The following is a 26,744-nucleotide window of genomic DNA, read 5'->3' on the forward strand; positions in this document are numbered from 1 at the left end:
ATTTAAGCCTGATCATACACCAAAAATTTACTTAAGCTTAATAAAACACATACCTCAAAGTTTGCACAAATATTGCACAAGACCTGTATAAAACTACTATTCTAGATACTCAAACTGTTCCATGCACCCATTCACAAAGCCTGAGCCTTTTCTTGACATTATTAGGCACAATCTGGGAAGCATTACTTGTAGAGAGACCGGTCTATCATAGAGAGCATGCACACACATGCACACGAACACACACAAAACACTCCACACTCACTTTTCCAAAATTTATAAAAATACCAATATAGGAAATATACATTTAATAGTGAAATTCAACAATGTCAAATGCTATTGTCTTAACTGAGTGCTTACCTTCAAAAGGGGGCTGGTTTTAACACTGGTCTGCATTCCAGCACTGCTTCCTACTGGTTTGCGCTCTGAACTCACCTAAAAACAATATGTACAGTACTTAATACTAAAATAGGTACAATAAAATGTATTGTTAATAACAAGATCATTTGTAAGTTAGATTTTGAATTAACTATTTTACCAGAATAAAAGACAGTTTGGTTACTGTCAAATGCTAGGTAGTAATGCACTTTGTTTAACAAAGCAAGAGAGTAAGCTTGTGAAAATACTGATAAACATTGAAAAATACAAACTGCAACTTTCATCTGGATTCAGTGAAACATGTAATGCAGGTAATAAGCATTTAAAATTATAAATGGCAAAGCAGTTACAACTTTGATTTATTTCCAAAGTTGCAGTATAAAATGTACCCAATAATAATGAGTACTAGGAATAGTATAGGCTGGAACCTCCACCTATGGTTTTTCCATCCATCTTCTTAATCTGCTTCCATTATAGGGGTGTGGGGAGTCGGAATATATTCTGTTGGTATTAAGCACAAGGCAGAGACAGTAACCATGCTGAATGGATGCCAGTCCATAACAAGGCCTAACCACAAATTGTAGTATATTCACTAATACTATAACAATATATAGGTACAAATTAAACTGCAGGGGCTGAAAAACTCAAAAATACACAAGGACAAACGGATGAAAATATGTACTGAAAAATCCTAGAAGAAAACCAGAACAACATGATATAGTAGACAATACATATGACCACAAAAGCCACAGCAGAGTGGCTTAAAACCAAAATATTGATGTCCTGTGCTGGCCCTGTAAAAGCACAGAATTCAGTCCAAGAGAACAACCGTGAAAATATTTTAAAATGTCTGTTCAAAAAAACTGTCCCTGTCTAACTTGATGGCGCTTAAAGAACGGGCAAAAACTTTCAATGTTAAGATATTTGCAACACTAATACAGATTTATGCAACATAAGTCACAACTACAACTGTTGCCAAAGTTGGTCCCACCAAGTAGTTACTTCAGGGATAAATACTGTTCTTTTGAAAGCAGGGAATTTAAAAATCATACTGAAAAGAACAAATGTATAATATGCCAGTCTGACTACACTTTGGCAGAACTGTCATTCACCATCTGCATAATGACGTGTGCACGACAGAGGCACCGCTAAACATGAAATTGGGCTGGGAGTGTTTTGCATACAAACTTAATTTAGTATGTTGCATCCTCCGATAAGTACAGCAATTCCCAACATTCGCACATAAATTTACCACTACATCCAAAGCATTGCTTTCAAATTGAATTCCACTGAGACCACAATAGTGTAAACTTATCGTACTGGAACAGTTCTTATGATCCACTCAGACAACATTTCTCATGAACTGAGACAACAAGTGCTCAAAAAATGGATACACTTTGCAATGATACTATGCTTACAATTTTGTTACAGCAGAGAGGACACAACTTTATGTAGAGACCTAATATTCACATTTTTCTTTGTAAAGAAATATAAAAAGTATTTCACAGATCCAGTCAGAACCATAGCTAACTGGTCAGTAAGGAATTCAAACAGGAAATAAAAGGACCATGATTGTTACAGCAATGTTTAAAGTTAATAAAGAAAAAAAAACAATACATTTAAATTTGAATGAACAGAGTCATTGTCTGGTGTACAGCATATAGTGATTTCTTTACTTTCATGGTCTAATTAACATGCAACACATACTATGTTACTATGAAGGAAATATTTTATGTTTCTATTTCAAAAAAAAAAGCTCACAAAAACTTGTGTTAAAGCTTGTATGGTAATGCACTGTTTTATGATAGTTTTTTAAATTTTATTTATGAATGTTTAATTATAAGTAATGCTAAACATACAGTATATTTTGTTTATGAAAAGTTTATATTGTGGGAATACTATATTATGAAGCTGGAAACGTATTATTAAATGCATCATGGGATAAGTGTACTGGCTTAGTTTGTCCTGGAATGGGCACTTCAATTAATTTAAACAGCACATAATAGTTTACATAGCTTAGCTCTAGCATCTCCCAAAAGCCTATAAGCATGCTATTTTCACTTACCACTATGCAAAAAGCAAACAACTACCAGTGATATGCAATCTAGTGGGTAAAACATGTCTTAGGAATCAGAGGGTTCAAAAGAGAATAGCAAGAACCATACAAGCAAACAAGTGAAAAACAATATATATTGCATCTGAATTCAACAATGGTGTGCACAATATCAACCCAGAATGCACCATTTATCAGACTTTGTCTCCAATAGGCTACAAGAGTTAAAGACCATTTTGGGTGCTGATGTCAATAACAAGAAACTATTCTCCAGTGAGCACATACACGTCAAAAGTAGATCGTTGAGGAGTGGAAATAAGTTGCTTGGCCTATTCCATCTGCAACATGTCAATGGATAGATTAGAATTTGGCACAAACAACATTGAATCTATGCAGCCATCCTAGTTGGTGTTAACAGTACATGCTATCGGTGACAGTATGATGTTGCTGGGAATGTTTTCCTGGCACACATTATTGCCACTCATACCTCTGACAAATGTCTGAAAGGCAAGGTATATCTTAACATCACTGCTGACCACATTCATCCCATCTACACTCAGATGGACACTTCCATCATAATTCACCATGTCACAAGACATATTGTCAAGGCATGTTTCCAGGAACCAAACAATGAGTTTATATTGCTTCAGTGAACTGCATGGTCCATCAGTTGCAACCCTATCAAGCATCTTTAAAATAAGCTGAAAAGTGCTAACCATCTGATCTGCAACAACTGTGTAACACAGTTATATTTATTTGGTATAACATTCCTGAACAATACATCCCAAGAATTTGTACGATCCATGTTCAGACAAACACCCTTTTATTCTAAATACCAAAGGAGAAGCATCACTCACCTAGGCAGATGTACCTAATAAACTCGCAAATTTCTAATGAGCTGCTAAAAACTCATTACCTTTTATAGTATATTAATGGTGAAACAAATAGATAACATAATCGGAAATTATCATCAATGCAGATTTCTGTTCTCATGGCATTGCACTACACAAGGACCTGTTTGACAGAACTTCAAGAAAATGTTTTATCAGCACAAGGACATGTAGAGGAGGAGAAACTTAAATGACTGGGGAGTCAAATAATGGTGGCAATGAAGACAGCTAAACCTAGACATCACCAGGTCTGGGAGTAATTTTCCAGTCAGACATTTAAACTGTAAGCACCAGAAGCCAAGACATCTACTTTTCCAAAAGTGTTAACTTTCCTGACTATAGTCATCCCTCACCTATCACGGGGGTTACGTTCCAGAGCCCCCTGTGATAGGTGAAAATCCGCGAAGTACCGACCTAGATTTATTTTATTATTTATATATATTTTAAGGATATATAAACCCTTCCCACACTCTTATAAACCTTTCTCACTCTCTTATTAACCTTTCCCACACTCTTATAAACACTTCCTATACTCTTAAACACTTTCCACACTCTTAAAAAACACCACAGAGCAACACTACCCACAGCGCTCAGCCATCGATGTGTCTGCCACTCGCTTTGTGAAGGGGGGCAGCTGAACGCACGCTAAGCAGAAGTGGACTTTGTGCTGTTTCTGCCAAAATTCCTGTTGGTCGCTCTGCACATTCTGATGGAGTAGGAGGAGGAGTGGCGGGGGGGGGGTGTGTGTGAGGGCTGAACCCACGTTCGCTCAAACCCCCCTCCCCGGAGGCGAGGTATGCTCCTGCCACTTCGCGTTGTGAAGGGGGGAGAGCTGAATGCACGCTAAGGAGAAGTGGACTTTGTGCTGGCTTTGTGCTGCTTGTCGCTCTGCTTGTCAATAATTTAAAAGCCTGTACAGCAGCTGTTTTCCTGTCTCACTGCCTTGTCTTGAATGAAGTTAAAATGTTTTATAATAGAGAGATGTTACTCATATCCTTAGCCCGACATCCACATATCATGTGTGTTTAAAAAGTGTGTTTTATAAGTTTACATGTGTTTAAAGCGTGTGGGATGGGTATTTTAAGGCTTAAACTATAAAAATGTTTATTTATATGGTCTTTCTATATCGCGGATTTTTACCTATTGCTGATGGGTCTGGAACGCAACTTCTGTGATAGGCAGGCGATCACTTGTATTTAAAAAACCCACGATACAGTGAAGCTGCAATAGGTGAACCGCGATATGGCGAGGGATGACTGTAATGATAAACTGGAAGACTGAAATTACTTGCTTGTTCAACCTATAACAAGTCATATCCAACAATGTGAAGCTTTATCTTCTGACTACACAATATTTACTTAAAAGTTCACATTACATGATGTTAAGCGATGCTGTAACAAACAGCAGATAAAAAGCCATCTGTATAGGTGAAACAGGTAGCCGGCTAGCAGACTGTTTCAGGGAGCACAGTCGAGCTGTTAAGATCAATGACCTTACAAAACTGATTCTAAAACACTTGATCATAGTCACACTCTCTCTGTTTGTGTTCTTTCACAGGGCTTGAAAGACATTTTTCAAAGAAAATTAGAAGAAGCTAAACTCATTCTCAGACTGAGATTGCATATACTGTATGTTGAGGCCTTAAAGACCAACTAATTTATTAATCTCTCCCTTAATCTTCTCTAATGACAGCTTTTCACACCGCCTTTCACCTTTTCTCCTTTATATACCCTGGCTTTGTTCCCTCATTCCCCTCCTATATGTGTTACCCACTTTTTCCTTTTCAGTTGCACATCTGATGAAGGCTATATAGCAGAAATGTTGTGACTTTTACTTTCTTTCCTTTGCAGCGTGGAAATAACCTTTAACCATTTATTCCTCTTTGCGGATGCATGCTCATTCAGCCCTTTATTAACTCTCATCAACAAGCAGGTGGTACAAGTAAGTAGAACCCCTTCTCTGTGCTTAACAAGAATTCTCCCATTAGATCACACAACAACATTCCTATTAGGCACAGAGGAAGGGTTCAAAAACTTTGCAAACTCTATATATACTGTTCATTACAATATTAAGCTAACACTATAGAAACTCTTTTAACCGGTTACACTAGGATCAAGCCAACAGTATACGAGAGGAGCAATGTGAAAGGAGTGTGGAATGAGGTGTCTTCAGGCTGCAACTAGACTCTTCTCAATGTTAGCAGTTTGAGATTTTAATGACACTGTCTCTCCTGGTTTCAAAAGAATTAGCCACTTTTAAACACAAATACCATGATAACAAGCGTCATGCTAATAGTATAAGTGAATCAAACTGATATGTTGATTAGATGAAGATATTTATTGTATGGCAGGTGTTAAGTATGGTCAAAATTATATGTGGTACACAACTCCACCTTCTACTGTACCATCATTTCCAAAGGGGAAAGAATATTTAATTTACATAATTACAAGTCAGAATGCAATGTTCAAGTAAATTAAGAATCCATTTTTCTAGGTTATATACTTTTTTCTTCACATTTTTCCTTTTCATTGAAATGTTATGTGACAACATATTAATAACTACCAGAGATACTTGGCACAGACTAAGGAGGGGGCACCAACTAAATTTCGTAACGAAACATAGATTATGGTGCAGTGATATTTCGGTTCTGATATTAATTGTACCTTTAGTTTTTATTTAATAAAATAAATTTTAATTTTGTTCTAGTTTTCAGTGAAGTCAACAATTTTTATTTTTATCTAGTTCTGTGTTTAAATTTTTAGTTTTTATTTTATTTAGTTCTGGCCTTTTTACATAATATTAGTACAATTTTTTTTTTTTTTTCTGTTCCAAGACCACAAAACACCAGCCTACACATATTTCAATGCAAGTTATGTTTCAGTCAACAAAATACACTCATAGTTCAAAATGCCATTGAACACAATTTAACTATCAATGATCAAACAGATTAAGTGGCCTAAAGAGTATAGTCAGCAAGATCAAATGTTTCAACCCAAGAAACCAGCTTGTGCAAGCATGCTGCCGTTAACCTTTTAGCAAGCACACATTCTGAGAGATGTGTTCATGTTTGAACGACGTCCATCACACAGATATCCACACAGTGAAAATATTCGCTCAACAAACGCCTGTGATGCATATGCACAGAAAATGTCCTCAGTCACTGGCGCCAGCAAACTGTATGATGCTTACCTTATCTCTTTTTCTTCTCAGCTTTAATCTTGTTTTCCTCATCTAATGCACTTAAAATTGTCTAATGATGTTGAGCTACATGAACCCTTAGATTCGTAGTATTCTTCCCACTAACTAAAAAATGCACTCTTTTTCTTCTTCTCACACGCTACATTTGTTTTTATTATCATCTGCGCTGTAACTAAAGTTTTTCCACATGTTACTTTCTCGCTTTCTACCTGGAGACATCTATGCAAAACTCGCCACTGTCAACCACACATGCTTACTGCTTCTACGAACAAATTGTGCTCAACAAACAAACAAACAAACAACTATCCTTTACGGAAGTTGCGCCATGTGACTATAGTAGACCAAAGGTACAAGGTCACTGCCTAATAAACAGTGCAATGTAAATGAACGCTCAGGGTGACCTACAAACAATCCCTCTATATGACTGAACCGGATTGAATGAAAATGTTACTGCTATTTTTTTCATTTTTACTCATCTTTCATTCTTGTTTTAGTTTGTTCATATATCATTAATTTTTATTTAGTTTTAGTTTCTCTGTCTAAATTTCAGTTCTCGTGCTTGTAAAAAGAAAAACAATATTTTTAGATCTTGCTTTCATTATGAAAATATCTCTGTTTTGGTGTATCCCTGTATAAATGAGGTATCTATACAAAATTTGGAAGAGATAGATTTCACTGCCTAATAAACAGTGCAACGTAAATGAACGCTCAGGGCGACCTACAAACAATCCCTCTAAACGACTGAACCGGATTGAATGAAAATGTTATTGCTGTTTTTTTCATTTTTACTCATCTTTCATTCTTGTTTTAATTTGTTCATATATCATTAATTTTATTTAGTTTTAGTTTCTCTGTCTAAATTTAAGTTCTCCTGCTTGTAAAAAGAAAAACAATATTTTTAGATCTAGTTCTTGTTTTCATTATGAAAATATCTGTTATGGTGTACCCCTGTATAAATGAAGTGTCTATACAAAATTTGGAAGAGATAGATTCAACTATGAAGATCTGCATAGATGAATTTGGAAGAGATAGATTCAACTATGTGGATCTGCATAGATGACAAACACATACAGTTTCATAGAGTCATTTGAAAAAATAAGTACATGCCATGAAATGTTTTTTTTCTTTTTTAACATATGTGGATATATCAAGATTTGATCTTCACTTAAACAGCATCTTTATGTAAATGTGATATAACAAACATCATGCCTTATTTACATTGTGTACGTCATTGAATAATTTAAATAATCATAAATGCAAATTTCATACAAGGAAAAAGTAAGTACACACTTACAGTATATTTATCACTACCTCAAATAACTAAAATTAGAATTGTCTGTACCAGACCAAGTACAAATGATTAGAACATAATCAGAGAGGATCTTAAAGTAATCCATCTCATTTAAACATTTAGTTTTGCTTACTCTTTATTGTTTAAGTGCAGGTTTATTACCATGTCTAGAAGGAAAGAGTTATCTGAGGTTTTAATAAAGAGGGGTATAGATGCCTATGAGTTGGAGAAAAGATTAAAAAAAGAAAAGAAAAAAAAAACAACAACTAGAAATCAACCATTTCACTATCCAGAAAGTTATTTATTGTTGAAGAAAATGTCAAATAACTGCCAACTTGTTCAAGCCAGGCCAATGCTGAAAGAAGTCTAAAAGGACCTCAGAATTTCATCACAGCACCTACAGGTAGCTCATGTGACCATTGATGTGAAAATTCATGAGTCTAACATTAGAAAGAAGCTGAGCAAATTAGATCTACATGGGAGGTGTGCCAGACGGAAACTTTTCCTGTCCATAAAGAACACAGGGCAAGGCTAAAGTTTGCCCATTAATACCTGGGTAAACAGAAGGAATTCTGGAACAATGAACTCTGGACAGACTAGGAAAAGACAAGAGTTATTTGACCATAGCACCAGAAGAAATGGTTGGCAAAAATCCAAAACAGCATTTGATCTGAAGAACCACATACCAACTGTGAAGCATGGAGGCAGAAATGTTATGATTAGCAGCGGTTTTGCCTTATTATGGTCTAGATGGCTCAACATCATAGAATTCACTAAGAATTTGTCATTCTACCCAAAGGTGCTCTGCATGCAAGGCATCCCTCTGATATTGCACAGCGAAATGAATTTTGCATTGAGTGGGAAAAACCTTCTCCCAGTCAATATCCGAAAACCGGTGGACAGTTATAGTAAACAACTTCATGAAGTTGTTACTGCCAAAGGGGGAAACACCAGCAACTAAAGCCAAAGGTGTACTTACTTTTACCACAGACAGAAATTGCATTTTGGTTTATTTTTCATTGAATAAATTATTGCAAAGTCATATTTTCATTTTTTTTTTCAAAATTACATCTTTCTGAATTGGATACTATTTAAATGAAGGTCAAACCTTGCTAAGCCCACATACAGTATGTTAAAAACGAAAAAAAAAAAACACCATGTATTAGATACAAGACTATGCATTAGATTTTCCATACAGATTGACCTTTGTATGTACCATTCATTTCCCCTGAATGACTGAAGTTTATACCAATCTAAAATTATGTGAAAACACATCAGCAAATATAAATGAAACATTAAATATCTCAGAACAATTACATTACATATCATGCAAATTGAAGTACAGGCAGTGTTATGTAAGTAAGTTAATCTTGAACAAACAATGCATCACTAATGAATTAGAAACCAAGAAAGCGTCGGAGCTAAGAAGCGAAATTACTAGAATAGATGAAGAACAAGCCAGGCGTCCAAGTGAAGCTCTTCAAAGGAAAAGGCAGGCTCTGCATACATAACTCAACATCTTGACAACTAAAGAAACTGAACAACTTATTTATAAGTCCAAACATCATTACTATGAACACGGTTAGAAACCTAATAAGCTTTTAGCTCAACAAATTCACAAACAAGAAGTTCGCAATGCAATCCCAGTAATCACCAACACGAATGGAGAAGAAATCATTGACCATAAAAATATAATGCACACATTTAGAGATTATTATAAATCCTTATATTCTACTGAGTTCAAAGAAGACAACACACGATCTAATGCATTTCTGGATACATTACAGACACCACAAACAGATGCTTTAAGCACTGAGGAAGTGGATAAACCTCTGACCCTATCAGAATTACTAGATGCTATAAAATCACTTCAAAGCGGGAAATCAGCAGGCCCTGATGGTTACCCCGTAGAATTTTATAAGAAATTCTCCACTCAGCTAGCTCCCCTCTTATTGGCAACATTTACAGAAGCTAGAGACAATCAAATTCTACCTCAAACTTTTCGTCAAGCATCAATCACCGTCTTTCCTAAACAAAATAAGGACTTGTTACAATGTGCATCATACAGATCAATTTCACTCCTGAATAATGAGGTTAAGATACTCTCAAAAATTATAGCTAGAAGGATGGAGAAAGTGTTGCCCTCGGTAATATCACAGGATCAAACTGGATTTAGTAAAGGCCGACACTTACCTTCCAATCTCCGACGCCTGTTTAATGTAATATATTCACCAGCAAAGTCAAACACCCCAGGGATATTATTATCATTAGATGCAGAAAAAGCATTTGATATGATTGAATGGAACTACCTTTTCACTGCATTGGAGAAATTTGGGTTTGGCCCGATTATTTGTGCATGGATCAAACTACTGTATACCAATCCAGAAGCTTCAGTTTGAGTCCCTTCCTTTCAAAGATCCAAGAGGACAATGGGAAAACGATCTCTTAATTAATATATCAGAAAAGGAGTGGAAGGTAGCATTGCAGAGAATTCACTCGAGCTCCATATCCGCAAAGCATAGAATTATTCAACTAAAAATTATATATCAAGCTCATCTGTCTCGCTTAAAACTGTCCAAAATGTTTCCAGGGCAAGATCCAACCTGCGAACGCTGCAACCAAGCTCCTGCCTCACTGGGTCACATGTTTTGGGCATGCACCAAACTAACATCATTTTGGACCAAAATTTTTAAGTGCCTTTCAGACAGCCTTGGTATCACAATCCCTCTAACCCATTAACAGCTGTGTTCGGTATTCTTCCAGACGGACTTGAAGTGGAGAAGAACAAGCAAACTGTGATTGCATTCACTACACTTTTGGCAAGCAGACTTATTTTGTTAAATTGGAAGAATCCTAACTCTCCTCTGATAAGTCAGTGAGAAACCGATGTTTTATATTATTTGAAATTGGAAAACATCAAATTCTCAGTTAGAGGATCTGTACAGAATTTTTTCAAAACTTGGCAGGATCTAATCAATAATATTTTAGGATAAGAAGAAATAATTATTTCTGCATTTCTTTCCCTTCTCCATTTATATACGTATATAAATTATTTTCTTTCCTTTCTTTTGTTTATTTTTGCCCTATTAAAAAGCCCTAAGCAATTCTCCTTTGGCCATGCACTCCTTCTCAAGGGTGGGGTTTGATTTGTCTTCAGTTCTTTTTTGTATAAATTGATCTATTTGTATGGAATGATTACAATAAAATTGATAAATAAAAAAAAAAAAACAAACAATGCATCACTCTGATGGTAGGAGTTCTGATAGGCAGAATTCTCAGCATGTTTGCAAAAGACATGAGGTCTGGACAATGGTCTCAATTTTGTATTGGCTGTAAACATTTTTTATTTTGGGATTATCATGTTTGTTTAATTCATATATAAAAATAACTGATAGTTGATTACTTGAAAAAATAAATCAAAACATATACCAATTATCAATATGATTGTTAGTTGTAGTCCTACATCTTAAGCTGGTAAAAGTAAACTCTGGCATAAGGCAAGCTCAAGTCTTCTATATCAAATCAACCATGATTTACATTTTAACCTACAATTCATCTCATTTGTGGCATAATCCATTTCTGGAGTTTGGGTTCCACACTCAAATTATTTTAACAGAAATATATATATATATAAATCTAATGTTTGTCTGTCTGTCTGTCTCTATGTCTGTCTGCTTTTTAAGAGAGAACTACAGTGATCCCTCGCTATATCGCACTTTGCCTTTCGCGGCTTCACTCCATCGCGGATTTTATATGTAAGCATATTTAAATATATATCACAGATTTTTTGCTGGTTCGCGGATTTCTGCGGACAATGGGTCTTTTAATTTCTGGTACATGCTTCCTCAGTTGATTTCATACAAGGGATGCTATTGGCAGATGGCTGAGAAGCTAGATTGCTTACTTTTCTCTCTTACTTGCGCTGACTATCTGTGATCCTGACGTATGGGGATTAAGCAGGGGGGCTGTTCGCACACCTAGACGATACGGACGCTCGTCTAAAAATGCTGAAAGATTATCTTCACGTTGCTATCTTTTGTGCAGCTGCTTCCTGAAACGACATGCTGCACAGTGCTTCGCATACTTAAAAGCTCAAAGGGCACGTATTGATTTTTGACTGAAAAACAAACTCTGTCTCTCCCTCTCTCTCTCTCTCCCTGCTCCTGACGGAGGGGGTGTGAGCTGCCGCCTTCAACAGCTTTGTGCCGCGGTGCTTCGCATACTTAAAAGCCAAAAAGCCCTATTGATTTCTTTGCTAGAGATAGTTTTCTCTATCTATGTGACATTCTGTGCTCCTGACACGCACTCCTTTGAAGAGGAAGATATGTTTGCATTCTTTTAATTGTGAGACAGAACTGTCATCTCTGTCTTGTCATGGAGCACAGTTTAAACTTTTGAAAAAGAGACAAATGTTTGTTTGCAGTGTTTGAATAACGTTCCTGTCTCTCTACAACCTCCTGTGTTTCTGCGCAAATCTGTGACCCAAGCATGACAATATAAAAATAACCATATAAACATATGGTTTCTACTTCGCGGATTTTCTTATTTCGCGGGTGGCTCTGGAATGCAACCCCCGCGATGGAGGAGGGATTATTGTACTTTACAGATTTAGATCAGGTTTTTTTCTATAATTTGTTTGAACATTCTGGTTGATTTTGCGACATCTCTCATTGAGCTATATATCGTAGTTTGCTTTTGGCACCAATTTGTTTGCGCTAATCGAGACACACGCAGCCAGGTGATGGAAGGGGCCCTCCTCACTGTCCTTTTTCACCAATACATGGGCGGAGCCATGGGGCACAGCCAATATATATATTTGGTGAATTATTCTTCTCAAACAAAATGTCCAGTTTCGCTGCAGAATTTCTCAAACATAGCTTGCTAACATTTGAATTGGCATTCATTCCATAACACAATTGAATTTATGCCACAATCTACCGGGCTGAGGCAACAAAAAAATTTTTTTTAAAGGGTTATTCCAGCAATAAGTCATTTCCATCTACACATTTCTGGGTCTTTTTCATGTGTTGCTAGCTCATTCTTCTCAGCACTTTCTTACCATTACCTTGCCCTTGCTATTTAAAAGGTGAATGTTTCTAGCTTTTAAATTTGATCAAAGATATTTATGCCATCGACTTTTAAAAGTGCCTCACTGTTGAAAACATATACAATACTGTATATATCTTAATAAGGCACTGTACCAAAATTCTTAAACTCCTGGAGATGATTTACAGAAGAGTGTAATTTGATAAATGAGGGAAAGAGTTTGATTTTAAGGCTGTAGTTTGCCATTGTGTGGTAAATGAGGTAGTTTCCATTTAATCTTTAATTTGCCCTATGTTACTAGAAGCAACAATATGATGCCAAAACAATTTATCTCAAGTTGGAAGAAACCTCTGACCAAACCTTTAGATGCTCTTTGCATAACAAACAATCTGCTCTGTAGAGAAAGCCTTAGAGAAGGAAATCAAACAATATTAATAGAATCTGACTGATGATATTTCTGGTCAGTAGGTCATTTAAGTCAGTGCCATTTTTCACAGTGGACGTCTCACTTACCACTAAAATGAGGATCCGGAGCTGTGGCCAATGTGTTTCAGGATGTAGCTCTTCTGCAATACTGTCCTTCCCATCTGATCTGTTCCCCATTATCCACTGCACAAAACCACCATACATGCTCCGACAGGCACTGCCTGAACCCTGCCGAGCCACCTTCGAGAGTTCCCCTTGAACTCCATATAATTTGGCTAATGCATATACTGGCAAATATAAAGACAGAGAGAGAGAGAGAGAGAGAGAGAGAGAGATATGGGGGGGAGGGGGAGAGAGAGAGAGAGAGAGAGAGAGTGGTGTTTAATATCCTGCAGACCGACAGCAGTATGTAAGAACACCTGCTGTATACATCTCCCTATATATAAAATCCAGCGTCTGTCTGTATGTCGGTCTGCTCTTCACGAGAGAACTACTTAATAGATTTAGATCAGGCTTTTTTCTATAAATCTATTTCCAGTTGATTTTGCGACTTCTCTCATTGCTCTATACATCATAGTTCGCATGTGGTACCGATTTATTTGCGCAAATCCGAGAGACACGCAGCGGGACAAGGGGAGAGGGCGCGGGAACCTCCTTACTCACACACCAGCCTCGGGACATGTACCTTAACGTCTGCTTAGCAAGCGAATGAAAGAACTACTTAACGGATTTAGATCTGTTTTTTTTTTTTCCCCATAATTTGCTTGAACATTCCTGTTGATTTTGCGACTTCTTTCATCGCACTAAGAATCATAGTTCGCTTGCAGGAGCGATATATTCGTGCTAATCTGAGACAGAGGCTGCGGGCCAAGGGGAGGGGGAAGCGGGACATCAGGAGTGGGGAGCTAGGCGGGGCCCTCTTCACTGTTCTGTTTCACTACTAAGTTATTTTTCGCACTACAAGAAATCATTTGCTTGGTCACTGTTCTGCATGTTTATGTTTAAGAGATGTTTAACATCAGATTAAATACAATGGCTCATAATGTACTCATAATTTGTGTCCTTTCAAATCAGTTTATTAGAAAATTTTATAATGCCATACGAGTGCTTTTATTTGTGTGTTTTTCCCTTACAGATTATGACCTGTTTATTTGTTAAGTAAAAAGAACACAATATGCAAGTTTTCAAAGCAACTCTATTGTAATCTTTTTAGTTAGCCAATAAAAGACGTCATTTTGCTTGACTTTTCACTACAGTAATCCCTCGCTATATCGCGCTTCGCCTTTCGCGGCTTCACTCCATCGCGGATTTTATATGTAAGCATATTTAAATATATATCACGGATTTTTCGCTGCTTCGCGGGTTTCTGCGGACAATGGGTCTTTTAATTTCTGGTACATGCTTCCTCAGTTGGTTTGCCCAGTTGATTTCATACAAGGGACGCTATTGGCAGATGGCTGAGAAGCTACCCAGCTTACATTTCTCTTTCTCTTGCGCTGACTTTCTCTGATCCTGACGTAGGGGGATTGAGCAGGAGGGCTGTTCGCACACCTAGACGATACGGACGCTAGTCTAAAAATGCTGAAAGATTATCTTCACGTTGCTATCTTTTGTGCAGCTGCTTCCTGAAACGACATGCTGCACGGTGCTTCGCATACTTAAAAGCTCGAAGGGCACGTATTGATTTTTGCTTGCTTGTTTTTCTCTGTCTCTCTCTCTTTCTGTGCTCTTGACGGAGGGGGTGTGAGCTGCCGCCTTCAACAGCTTTGTGCCGCGGTGCTTCGCATACTTAAAAGCCAAACAGCCCAATTGATTTTCCTCTGCCTTTATGACAGTCTCTGCTCCTGACTCCTTTGAAGAGGAAGATATGTTTGCATTCTTTTAATTGTGAGACAGAACTGTCATCTCTGTCTTGTCATGGAGCACAGTTTAAACTTTTGAAAAAGAGACAAATGTTTGTTTGCAGTGTTTGAATAATGTTCCTGTCTCTCTACAACCTCCTGTGTTTCTGCGCAAATCTGTGACCCAAGCATGACAATATAAAAATAACAATATAAACATATGGTTTCTACTTCGCGGATTTTCTTATTTCGCGGGTGGCTCTGGAACGCAACCCCCGCGATGGAGGAGGGATTACTGTACATCCATAATGGCTAACACAGTACAACACCCTACTACTACAGACTATGACCTGGAAATACACATGGCAGGTAGTTGGGATTGGGGGTATGAAAAAGAGGAGGGTTGATGGCAATCAATAAGTCATTGGTTCTAAATCCAAAAGTTAAAAAAAATTAAATGATGAAGTGAGCCTTGTGAAAATGATTCGTTAGCTGTAGGAAGACAGTAATTCAATTTGCTGCCACTCCTCGTATTTATAGTCACAGCCACAAGGAAACACCATTTTTGAGTGCGCGGTCTCTACGATATGCCAGATCAAGTCACATATCAGGTATGTCTCACAGGCAGTAACATGCAATCAAAACTTAAACAAAGAGGGATGGTGGGGGATGTTGGCTTTGTTTTTACTAACTATAAAATGGTGTTTTTTTTTTCCTTTTTGTCTTTCTTTATTAGTGACCTCAAAAATGCTTAAACAAATATTGATGTAAATCTCAGGTTAACACACATGCATTTAGTTTCCTGTGTAAGCCTAATACTTACTGTTCCTTTCATGCAAATATGTTGACAATTAGAGCTGAAACCCTCAGTATTTATATATAAAAAAGGCTGACAACCACTGCTATAGCCCTGTAAAAGTTATACTAGCTTTAGCTGCATTACTCAACTTTGTCAAATCACGGAGGCAGCCAGTATTACTACAGACGTGTGTTTCTTATTTTTCTGAGGGACAGGTTGACAAGAGTTTCAGCACGCATGTACATGAAATTTTCATGATCCCTAGAACCCGAGTAAAAAAAATGACAAAAATCAAGGACTTCATTCTCATTTTAACTGGTCATAATCTGTGCAGAATTTTGCTTTTTTTCCGTTTTGCTAGTGAAAATAGTGTATGCAGTCCTAACCACTTAATCTAATATGGGTCATACTGAGCCAGAGCCTATTCAGGCAACGTCAGGATTGTGCATGGAAACCAATCCTGGACAAGATGCTAGTACATCATTATTTACAGTGACTTACACAATAACTAGTCAGAGATTGGTATCACTTCAAATGAAATTAACAATCACCTTGTAAGTGGTCAATAGCCTCAAATACAACAAAAGTAATGACCCACCTACATTCTATAGCATCCATTGTTTGGATTAGATTGTCTACTAGGGGGCTCCGCCCCCTGCTCGCTTCGCTCGCCAACCCCTGGCGTTGGGACATGACAAAGAGTGAGATGTATGAATTAGATATAGAATAGTGTGTAGTTTTGGATGATGCGCATAGAAATAACAAATAGAGTGTTTGGCATATATTAATGTTTTATTGGAATATTTCTTTGTATATAACATTAGTAGTAAAGATGGTGTCTTGTCCTTGAATGAGTCTTCCTTGGCATGGATCATTTATAATTTTAACTCTAACATCAGATGAACGTCGAACACGTGAGAAGGCAACATTGCGTTGGAATGTAGGTGTCTTGTTTTTATCAGGACGTAAATGTAGAACAATATCTCTGTGAAATGGAGGCTCACCATCTTTACTTTGAAAGACAATTGCCACTTCATTAAAGACGGGAAGATTGTATAGTCTTGGATCTTGTTCTTTGTCCTTTATCAAGACCAAAGCAATTGTAGTTGCCGCTATACCTTCTGCATTTGCTTTTGTATTTGCCTCCTTTTCAACTTCATGTAGCATTTTTATAGACTTAGCTAATGGGTGATTGTTTATGACATGAGTGACGTTTCTCATTATAAGCTCTGTGCATTGTTTGTTTTCAGGAAGGTTCATGCGTTGATAGATTGCCTCATCTGGATCTAGGATGTAGATTTGTGCATATTTGCGTTGTTGATTTGTTTCAGGGTGCACCGTTCCAATGCGATGCAATATTTGTCCACATATGCGAAAGCAGTATGGGCCATTGCCTTTTGGTGGCCTGATATGTGCTCCGGTAGATGCAAAAGCAAATGAACTATTGTAGGATCTAATGCAGTTCATAAAGTTTTTACTTTCAGGCACATCGTTAGTTAGAAGCTTCTTTAGATATTCAGGATATGAATGTAAAGGAGGCAGTCTACTCTGACCTTTTTGACAACAACGTGTAAATTCATTATTTGTATTGCCAGTTGTTTCTTCTGTGAAGTTAAGTGAATGACAATGATTGCAAATGACATTCATTAATCCCAAAGAATTTTCCTCAATAGTGGATTCCTTATTGAAGGCGTTTTCAGCCATTTGGCGTAAGCGTTTAACAGGTGTGTGGCGTTGATGTCCGCGACGGGCATGTTTTGCTTTTTGCGTTTGATTGCCTTTTTGTTGCATGTTCATTATTTGTGACGCGCAATTTTTTTCTTTTTTTTTTATTCGCCTCCGCTTTGCGCAAAGTCCGTTTCAGTCTACGCCGTGCATTATTTGTATTGAGCCTTGTCCGTTTTTGTATGTCGGTCATTTGAGCTTGGTGCTTTTCGCGTCTTGCTTTTTTTTTTTCTGTCAGTTCATTTGCGCGTTGTTCACGTCTCCGTTCATTTATTCTGTCTCTTCGCTCCCTTTTTTGTATGTCTGATACGCGAGCTCTTTCGGTTTGAAATCGTGCTTCTTTCGATGCAGCACTTTGACACGCGCGCTGAATGCGTCTACGTGCATTGTGTCGGTCCATTTGGGCACGTTCCCGTTATCCTTTCGTTATCCGAATCGTTTTGTACCCGTGACCGTGTATTCATGACTTGTTTCTTTCTCAGCATGCAAAATATGGATAAGTAATAAGGAGGATCGCACTCACTGTTAATATGTATCCTTTTCTGCAGTTGAACGGTTAATAGTGCTTTATTGAAAGGACATCCGCCTATGCTGACACCTATGCTGCCTAGTGTGAAGGTGTCGACGTTCACTTTAGAATATGTGGCTTTGGGTGTCACTTCTTATGGATGTGTGGGGGGGATTGTTGTTGCGCGAGCGTCTTCTTTCTTTTTGTGTTCCTGTGTCGTTTGAATCCCCCTCTTTGTGTGTGTCCCGTCCCTTGCTTGTAGGGTCTGTGGGGTGGTTTTGTGTTCTTTTTTTTTGTCTTCCATGGGCTTGTTGAATCCCCCTCTTGGTGTGTGTCCCGTCCCGTCCCATGCCTGTAGGGTGGGGGGGGGGGTGTGGTCGTGCCTTGCTGTTGTGCACTCGTATGTTCTTTTTTTTGGTGTGTCTAGTTTCGTGTGCAATGTGTTTCGTGCTTTCCCTGCGTTTGACTACTTTTTTATGTGCCTTTTCCTTTTTTCGGTGCGTGCTCACTCCTTGTTTCTGTGGTCTTGTCCGCCTCTCGCGGCCCCTCATCCGCCTTTGTCGCCCTCTTTTGTCCGCCTTTCTCCGACTCTCGCGGACTCTTTTTGCGCCTGCGCCTCTCGCGGACCCTCATCCGCCTCTCTCGCCCTCTTTTGTCCGCCTTTCTCGGCTCCTCAGCCGACTCTCGCGGACTCTTTTTGCGCCTGCGCAGTACGTCTTTTTGCAGCTACGGCCCATGGCCGGATGTGCCTGCGTCCATCATCCGGTTTAGCATTCTCGGTTAGTAATATGGATACCTATAAGAGAGTGCAGTACTGGCGGAATGGAACTAAGTTTCAGTTTAGCAGTTAACATTAATAACTAATTTTATTAACTTTAGACACTTATAGACAAGTAGTCTACTTTTATTCCGTTTCCATCTTAGTCAGGGGAAACAGTTTTGAGTAATGGAACAGGGTATGTAAATTAACATTCTCTTGTCCAGCAGCTGAGTTACATCTATATATTTTAATAATCCGAGAAACGTAGCGAGACAGACAGCTCATCAGAACTCAGTAAATTACCACAGCAGCTCACAGTGAGAAACATGTGGTGCATTTGTCTCTTTTATCAAAGCTTTATTCAAGTAGTTGGTTTTTAACTCAATGGTGTTTAGTACATTAGTTGACAGGGATGCTCCAACTAAGTTTTTTAAAGCCAATACCGATCACCAATTTCATGTTACTTTATCTTCCGATTTTGATACCAATTCAGATTTTTTTTTCTTTATCCCTTTAAAACACTTTTTACAGTAATATCCTGTATAACCAGACAAATGTCCTATATTAAAATGTATTTTCATAATTAAACTACAGATCACAGGTGTTAATTGTTCCTTTTTTATTAACAAAATGAAATACTACAGACTTATTATTCTGTGACCATAAAAATAATAAAATTTCCTTAAAATACACACTTTAACTAATAAAATATGAACACAAATGTTTATCCATAATACATATGGCATAAAAGAAAATGCTTCTCATAATTACAAGTTATATTGTTTAGTCTTTTCTGCAATGTATCTGAAACAAGGCTTAATTCAAATAAAGTACTTTCACAATTTCTCCAACAAATAAATAAATAAATAAAAGGGCTGGTAATCAATTTAAAAAATAATTAATCTAATAAATGTACTTAATTAATAGAGATTAACCACATCTAACATTAAAAACATGTAATTATGAAATACATAAATAATGAAGTAAATACACACTGAATCACAAAACTTATGTAGAATCAAAACAAAATACTACTTGAGCAAGTACAACCTCAATTTGCCTTCCTAAAAGGCAAGTCAAAAGAAGTACCGTAAATAAGAAAATTAGGCCAATATATTAAATATCAAATTGAGACACAGATGCATCAAAGTAAAAATATGACTGAAATGAATGCTGACTGAATGCACTGCTGAAGACCGATTTAATTCTGTACAAGTGTTTTGCAACTGGTGCACCGTGGAAATAACAGTGTAGTGCCCCTGGGTCCTGACCTCAGAGAGACACACTCCTCAGGTGGTTGAGACCTGTCTGAGGAGGCTGTGACTACCTGGAGAAGCTGACAAAAAAAGCAGCTCTGTGATCACTGTTTTGCAGACACGGCACTTGGAGAGCAATTTAGCAGCCACGTGATGTGTCAGGTGTCCATATGCCTGGGTGCATGTTTGCCAGTGACTCTCACAGAGCCAAGGGACAGTGGACATACGCGCTGACTCTGACTCTGGGTCAGTGGAGTGAGACAGAGAGCGAGGACTGCCTGTATGAGTGGGCAAAGGGATGAAGCACCTGGGAATTTTGTCATTATGTTACAGCAGCCAGCACTGTAACCTACCTGGCAGACTGGCGAGTTAAATACAGAGGTACTAGAGACTTTTTTTGGTTTTAGTGCCACTCTAAGTCAACTTATTTAGCACTTATGTGATATGACATTGATTCGATCCATTTAACTTTTTTCGTATTATTGTTTTGTAATGTTAAAAAAAAAAAACAATTTACAACAAAATGCCATCCTGACCAAAGCACTGCCTGAGGTGTTTGCCTCTTTGCCGGCTCTGGATGCAATAATATTTAACGCGTTAAAACAGGCCACATTAACCATAAAAATGAATGTGTTCATTTTCCCAGGCCTAAAATATATATACATATATATTCTTACACAATCAATTAATTTATATTGGCAATTAAACACCGCTTAAATGTAAATATACATGGACTTTCACATTTTTATCATTTTAAATCACTGATTGTACTACATATTTTTGCTGTTAAAATATACATTATATTTATAAAGGTGTGCTTTTTTTTTCTTCAGAGTATTAACTAGACATTCATAATTCTTGAGGTGTAATTATAAAATATGGATTACCATTTTAATTATGTAGTAGTTGTTTCTAACCAAAACTTATGCTGTATAATGCACAGTAAACAAATAATAAACACAAGTACAAATCTTAACAAAAAGCTTGTTTACTAAGCAGCAACTTCAAATTCATCTTTATCCTTTTTTCCCCCCAATTAAAAAGTGTAAGCTGCTGCATTTTAAACAGGGTCACTGTCCAAACCCAAACAGTGTCCATTTTAATTTAAAGGACAAAATAAAGGTCTGAATTCCTTAGAAGTAGCTTTTCTTGCCATTTGTTTAGTTTCACAGGATGACTTCTCTTGATTACTTTTCTTCAGTTTATTACTCCACTTTATTTAACGTAAAGGCTAATATACCAGTTGCATCTTATTCACTAATAAAACAAGTTTCCATTTTCTGCTCTTTGTTTACAGTGCAGGAAGTTTGCCACAAAAGGGTGAAAAAAAAAAAAACACACTGACTCAACTACAGTAATATCTTGCATAAAGGAGCACTCCAAGTAAATTACCATAAAGCTTAGAATAGCATGGGCTGTTTTTGAGAACAGACTTTTTACCGTCCGTTTTTTTTTTTTTTTTTTTTTTTTTTTTGTGAAAACCAGCCAATTTCAATCTGTGGCCAATCAATCAGAGTGTCCCTATGTTGATAACTGTTGAAAGAAGCTGGATTCAGGTATTGTGTATGCAGTTCTCTATTCATTTTCAGATACTGTACATTTCTTTATAAAAAGTGTCTTACACATATACAGTGATCCCCCACCTATCGCAGAAGTTACGTTCCAGACCCATCAGCGATAAGTGAAAATCCGCAATATAGAAAGACCATATAAATAAACTTTTTTTTATAGTTTAAGCCTTAAAATTCCTCTCCCACACACTTTAAACACATGTAAACTTATTAAAACACACTTTGTAAACACATATGATATGTGGATGACGGGCTAAGGATATGAGTAACATCTCTCTATTATAAAAAAAATCTTGTCAGGGAGACCAGGGAGACAAGGCTTGATCTTCTCAGAAGACAATCTGACATCCCGCAAGAGACATTTTAACGGTCACACAAGATTAGGCAGTAAGATAGAAGGACAGCTGCTGTACAGGCTTTTAAATGATCGAAGCGCAGAGCGACAAGCAGAACAGGAATCTTGGCAGAAGCAGCGCAAAGCCAGTAACTGATCCGTCCACTTCTGCTTAGCGTGCGTTCAGCTCCCACCCTTCGCAACGCAAGTGGGGGAGATGTGAAATGGCAGGAGCATAGCACGCCTCCGGGGTGGGGGGGTGAGCGAAGCGATCAAGACCAGATCTTCTCGGAGAGACATTTTGACGACACGCAAGACTAGACATTATAACCTTAGGAAGCAAAACCCGTGAGATAGTGACTTTTGCACATCACGCCCTACATACAATTTAAAACAAGTTCACTGACATCTAACCTAGCAGTTGTTGGAATGCTTTTGGCAGACAAACTTCAGGTGCTCCCAGCACACAACGACAAGCAGAACATGCAGCTTGCCAGGACCAGCTGCAGCAAGCCAGCATGCGTTCAGCCCTCACACCCCCCCCCGCCCCCCCCCCCACCCCCCCCCCCCACCGAACCCCGACTCCAACTCCTCCTTCAAAATGCTAGCGGCAGAGACGCGAAGTGGCAAAAGGACAGCTGCTGTACAAGCTTTTAAGTAATTGACGCAAAGTACAACAAGCACAACATACAGCTGACAAGCAGCAGTAGCAAGACACCAGCTGAACCGATCGCATCTCTTTAGCATGCGTTCAGACCCCCCCCCCCCCCCCCTTCACAACGCGAGCAGCGTTATAAGTCCTGCAAGAAAGAGATTTAACTACACCTGGGGCAGGAAATAAAGGACAAATATTGTTTTTACAAAAGTTTTAAAGTAAAAATGAAAATAATGCATATGTAACAATTCCCATGAAAATAACAATCTCTTTAAATTGTTTATCCGGTAAACCAAACCCGGGGATGGGCGAGTGAAGCGAGCAGGGGGCAGAGTCCCCTAGTAATAATAATATAAATAAATCTGTGATGTAGCGGGGGTACGTTAGCTGAACCGTGATATAGCAGGGGATCACTGTACTTTGTATCCATTCATTTTTCCAAAATCTGTTTTTTTAACATTTAAATTATGTTTTTATGATATACTTCATTCAAGCAGAACAGATGTGGTTTATTTTCAGATAGCCCCCTGCTCAACTGTCTTGTGCAAGGGATTAATTACACCATGGCAAACACACATACTGCAAAAAATAGCCCAGTGGCATCTACACTGTAAACTGAAAAGTTATTTACCCATCCCAAAAAATAATAACTTAATATATTTGAATAACACACTGTTAATAATACCAAAAGAGCCTATAATTTTTACATCAGTTAAAGTACTATTTTAAGTACTGATGGCATGTGAGACACATGCCTGCAAGTTCACTAGGTGCATTCCATTCATCATCTGAATCTTTACTGCCATACTCTTCAGAAATAAGTGTTTTAATTAAAAATCAACACTAAAAGCCTCCATCAATACTGAGATTGTCATGATTTTTTTTTTTTAAGTTGTTACCATTAAAAAATTAATGCAAGACCATTTTCATAAAAACATTTTTTTTTTTTTAAAGTGATGACAAAATGCACCTGCTAGGACATTTTTATTATATTCAATAATTCATGTTTAAGTCCATTACAATAATAATTAAATGCATCGCAAATCTCATTTTTTGCATTTTAATTTCAATTTACTTTGTAGACTGTTATTCACCAAGTACAAGCTCAGACTGCAAAATCTCCACAATGCTTGGGAAGGGTTCATTTTCTTCTTGATTTGTCAATGCAATTATGAAAAATAGAATACTTTAAAGTCAGCAGGATGAAAGAAAAAGCTTGAAACAAACAAAAAAGCTTAAAAAACTGCAGATTTAAAATTATAAAATTTTTAACAAAAAAAAGTTACCATCGCAACACCTCTGACTATTTACAAATTTGAAGAAAACCTACCTAAACACGCATACCCTGCAGCAGAAGATGCCAGCCCAGCTGCTGTAGGAAAATTGTTAACAGAGCAGATATGAACCTTCTGCGATAAGTTCAGTTTTTCAGAGTTGTTTTCTTCATCACTGTGCCTCTTCCGAGCCAAGCGACGAACTATACAAAATTTCAATAAGATTAAAGATCAATGTTTAATTTTTATACTGTAATATTTAAAAAAAAAAGTAAATGTTTTCTAAAAAGTATATTTTTGAATAAAATGTAAAAACAACAATACATATTAATAATTATTTGTAACTGTTATTAACACTAAATGTGGTCATGAATAGAACTTTTTCTTAAAAAATAAACAAATATAACAGTACTTTCTCTTAAGCAGCTCTGGAGCCGTGGATGGTTGATGTCCACTTCCTTTCCATTGAGCCAGATTCTGTCTTCTTTAAAGTGTTTGCAAGATGCAACTGTAGTTGTTGTTTTGAGCTAAAATTGAAGTTCATTGAATTAACTAAACAATCTGCAACCATCAATATAGTTCTTGATTCAAACCCAGTTTCCCAAGATAGGTGAGTCAGTAAAACAGGCAAAACTATTATCTGATTAAACAAAAAATATTAACACTTTTCTCTAATAGATCTCTTAAAATAATGCGGTTTATTAATCTATCATTTGCAGCTATCATTTGTATGGCTTTAATGCACTAAATTGTAAATCAGGTTCATTATGTCACAAATTTTAAAATAAATAACTGCAACATTTCCACATGGCATGGATTACAGAAATGCACTACATAAAAAATTGTTTTAGTATTATTGCTTAAACAAATATTTCTGACAAATTTCTTCCAAGTATAATTAAAATGTGGTAAAACTTAAAGTGAAATACAAGTATCAAAAATGTGGAAAACCAATTACTAATAAATGTTAAACAGCTAACAAATAAATCAATGTATTAATTTGTAACTACATATAAATGTCAAATAATTTCTCTATGTCCCTAGTTAACTAAATTTTGGTGAGCAGTAAACCAAAAAATGATTTATGTATTTTAAATTCTATGTGTCTTTTCACCCCAAGATGACTTAAAAGTACTGTACTAATTTTCTGGTGCCTGTTGCTGGCATTATGTACAGACTCCTCTGATATTCCACCTCATTTACCAGAACAGTATTACACTGCTGCTAGAAGCTCCAGAAACTGAATCTGAAACCTATCACTGTGTTGAGTTTGCATATACACAATTTTCTCCTGGTATTCATGTGTTCCTCCTATATCCCAACCATGTGCATGTTAGGTAAACTATGAGGACTAGCAACTTGTCCAAGGACCATGGATTAGGTAAAGTGGATGCAGATAATGGTTGGGCATTGAAATGTTACCTCTTATAAAAGTAGTACTTTGCATGCCAGAGGATCAGTTCTAAAATACTCTGGTGGGACATTTAGCATTCCTGACCTGATTCTGGTGAAGTGTAACACTCAAAGATGAATTGATAGGCAAAATTAAATCTTCATTTCTCTTCCCCCCTGCAAATAAAGAAAATAATCGTTTCTGCAAAACATACTTTTCTCTGTATTTTGTCAAATTGATTGTGGTTTTCACGGACTTCTTAATGTTTTTTTTTTTAATTTTATTGATTTCATTAAAATCAAATAACATTCTATACACATTAGTCAAATTTTACAAAGAAAAAAAAGAGGTACGAAACAAATCTACCCCCCACCCCTGAAAAAGAGAGGTAAGCCAGCAATGTAAAACTTTATGCTAGTAAAAATAAGTGAACAGATAAATTAATAAATGAAAAAAGTTAAAATGGAGTAAAAGAGGGGAGAGAACCCGCTTCCTCAATTTAAATGCTTATTCTAAAATGTTATTGATTAGATCCTACTTAAATTATTGGCTGTAAAATAAATAAAACAATTTTCAACAAATACTATATGAAATAAGTAAACACTTTTAATTTATACTCACTTCTAAAAAAGAGCGCTGCTTTATATTGCTATAACATAAACAATTGGTGTATTCGAGAAATTACAAAAAAGAAAAATCTGCGCTGTATACTTACAAACATGTTGAGCACTTACAGTATTTGATGACGGCAATATTCACCGGAGCAGTGCACGTCAACAGGGTTGGAACACATAACTTCTCTTCGGGCATCACGTTAATGTTACAATATTTTTTCGCCCAAAAATAAAAATACCAGAATCAGCAAACAGTACTACCAAACTGTCAGAACTCTTTCACATACAGTATTATTACACGCTTCCTAAACAACGCGATATCTCCAAGTACGCTGTATCTTACCTAGATAGCGATTGGTTAAACGTAAAAAGGAAAGAGATTTTTCTACCAACCAGAGAAGACATTTTCCCCACCAGCTAGTAGCAGACCTATGGCATTGATCGGACCATTCTCACACCAAAGTAAGGTTAATTCACTGGGCATGCGCTCTTCCGACAGTTGATACTTGGGTCGTGATGTCATCAAGGGTATGATAGCCTATTGTGTAAATGTATGCTGAGCGCATTATTAGCAGTACAGCTTGAAAATTACCTTAACATTTCTTTATCGGCTTTTGCATTTTATTACACTAAATTTCATGAAGCCGTTGTTATCAAAACATTCAGACTCGACCTTTCTGCAATCTAACTACAGAATTAGTCACTCACGTGTTGATCGCTATAAACCACAACCTG

The 26,744-nt window shown here is 37.0% G+C and overlaps 1 protein-coding gene across 1 annotated transcript in view; it reads right to left on the reverse strand.

Annotated features, from left to right (window-relative positions):
* Window positions 1–26,314, reverse strand: part of mvda (mevalonate (diphospho) decarboxylase a) — a 51,129-nt gene extending 24,815 nt beyond the window's left edge. The window contains exons 1-6 of the mRNA XM_028809852.2: window positions 26,130–26,314; window positions 25,501–25,571; window positions 24,415–24,529; window positions 24,059–24,205; window positions 13,367–13,566; window positions 358–432 (exon numbers count right to left, since the gene is read on the reverse strand). Coding sequence (XP_028665685.1) covers window positions 358–432; window positions 13,367–13,566; window positions 24,059–24,205; window positions 24,415–24,529; window positions 25,501–25,571; window positions 26,130–26,205 — 684 coding nt within the window. The 5' untranslated portion in view covers window positions 26,206–26,314. The remainder of the gene's footprint in view (window positions 1–357; window positions 433–13,366; window positions 13,567–24,058; window positions 24,206–24,414; window positions 24,530–25,500; window positions 25,572–26,129) is intronic.
* Window positions 26,315–26,744: the final 430 nt, after the last annotated feature.

This window comes from Erpetoichthys calabaricus, chromosome 9 (assembly GCF_900747795.2).
Source record: "Erpetoichthys calabaricus chromosome 9, fErpCal1.3, whole genome shotgun sequence".
Classification (NCBI taxonomy): domain Eukaryota; kingdom Metazoa; phylum Chordata; class Cladistia; order Polypteriformes; family Polypteridae; genus Erpetoichthys; species Erpetoichthys calabaricus.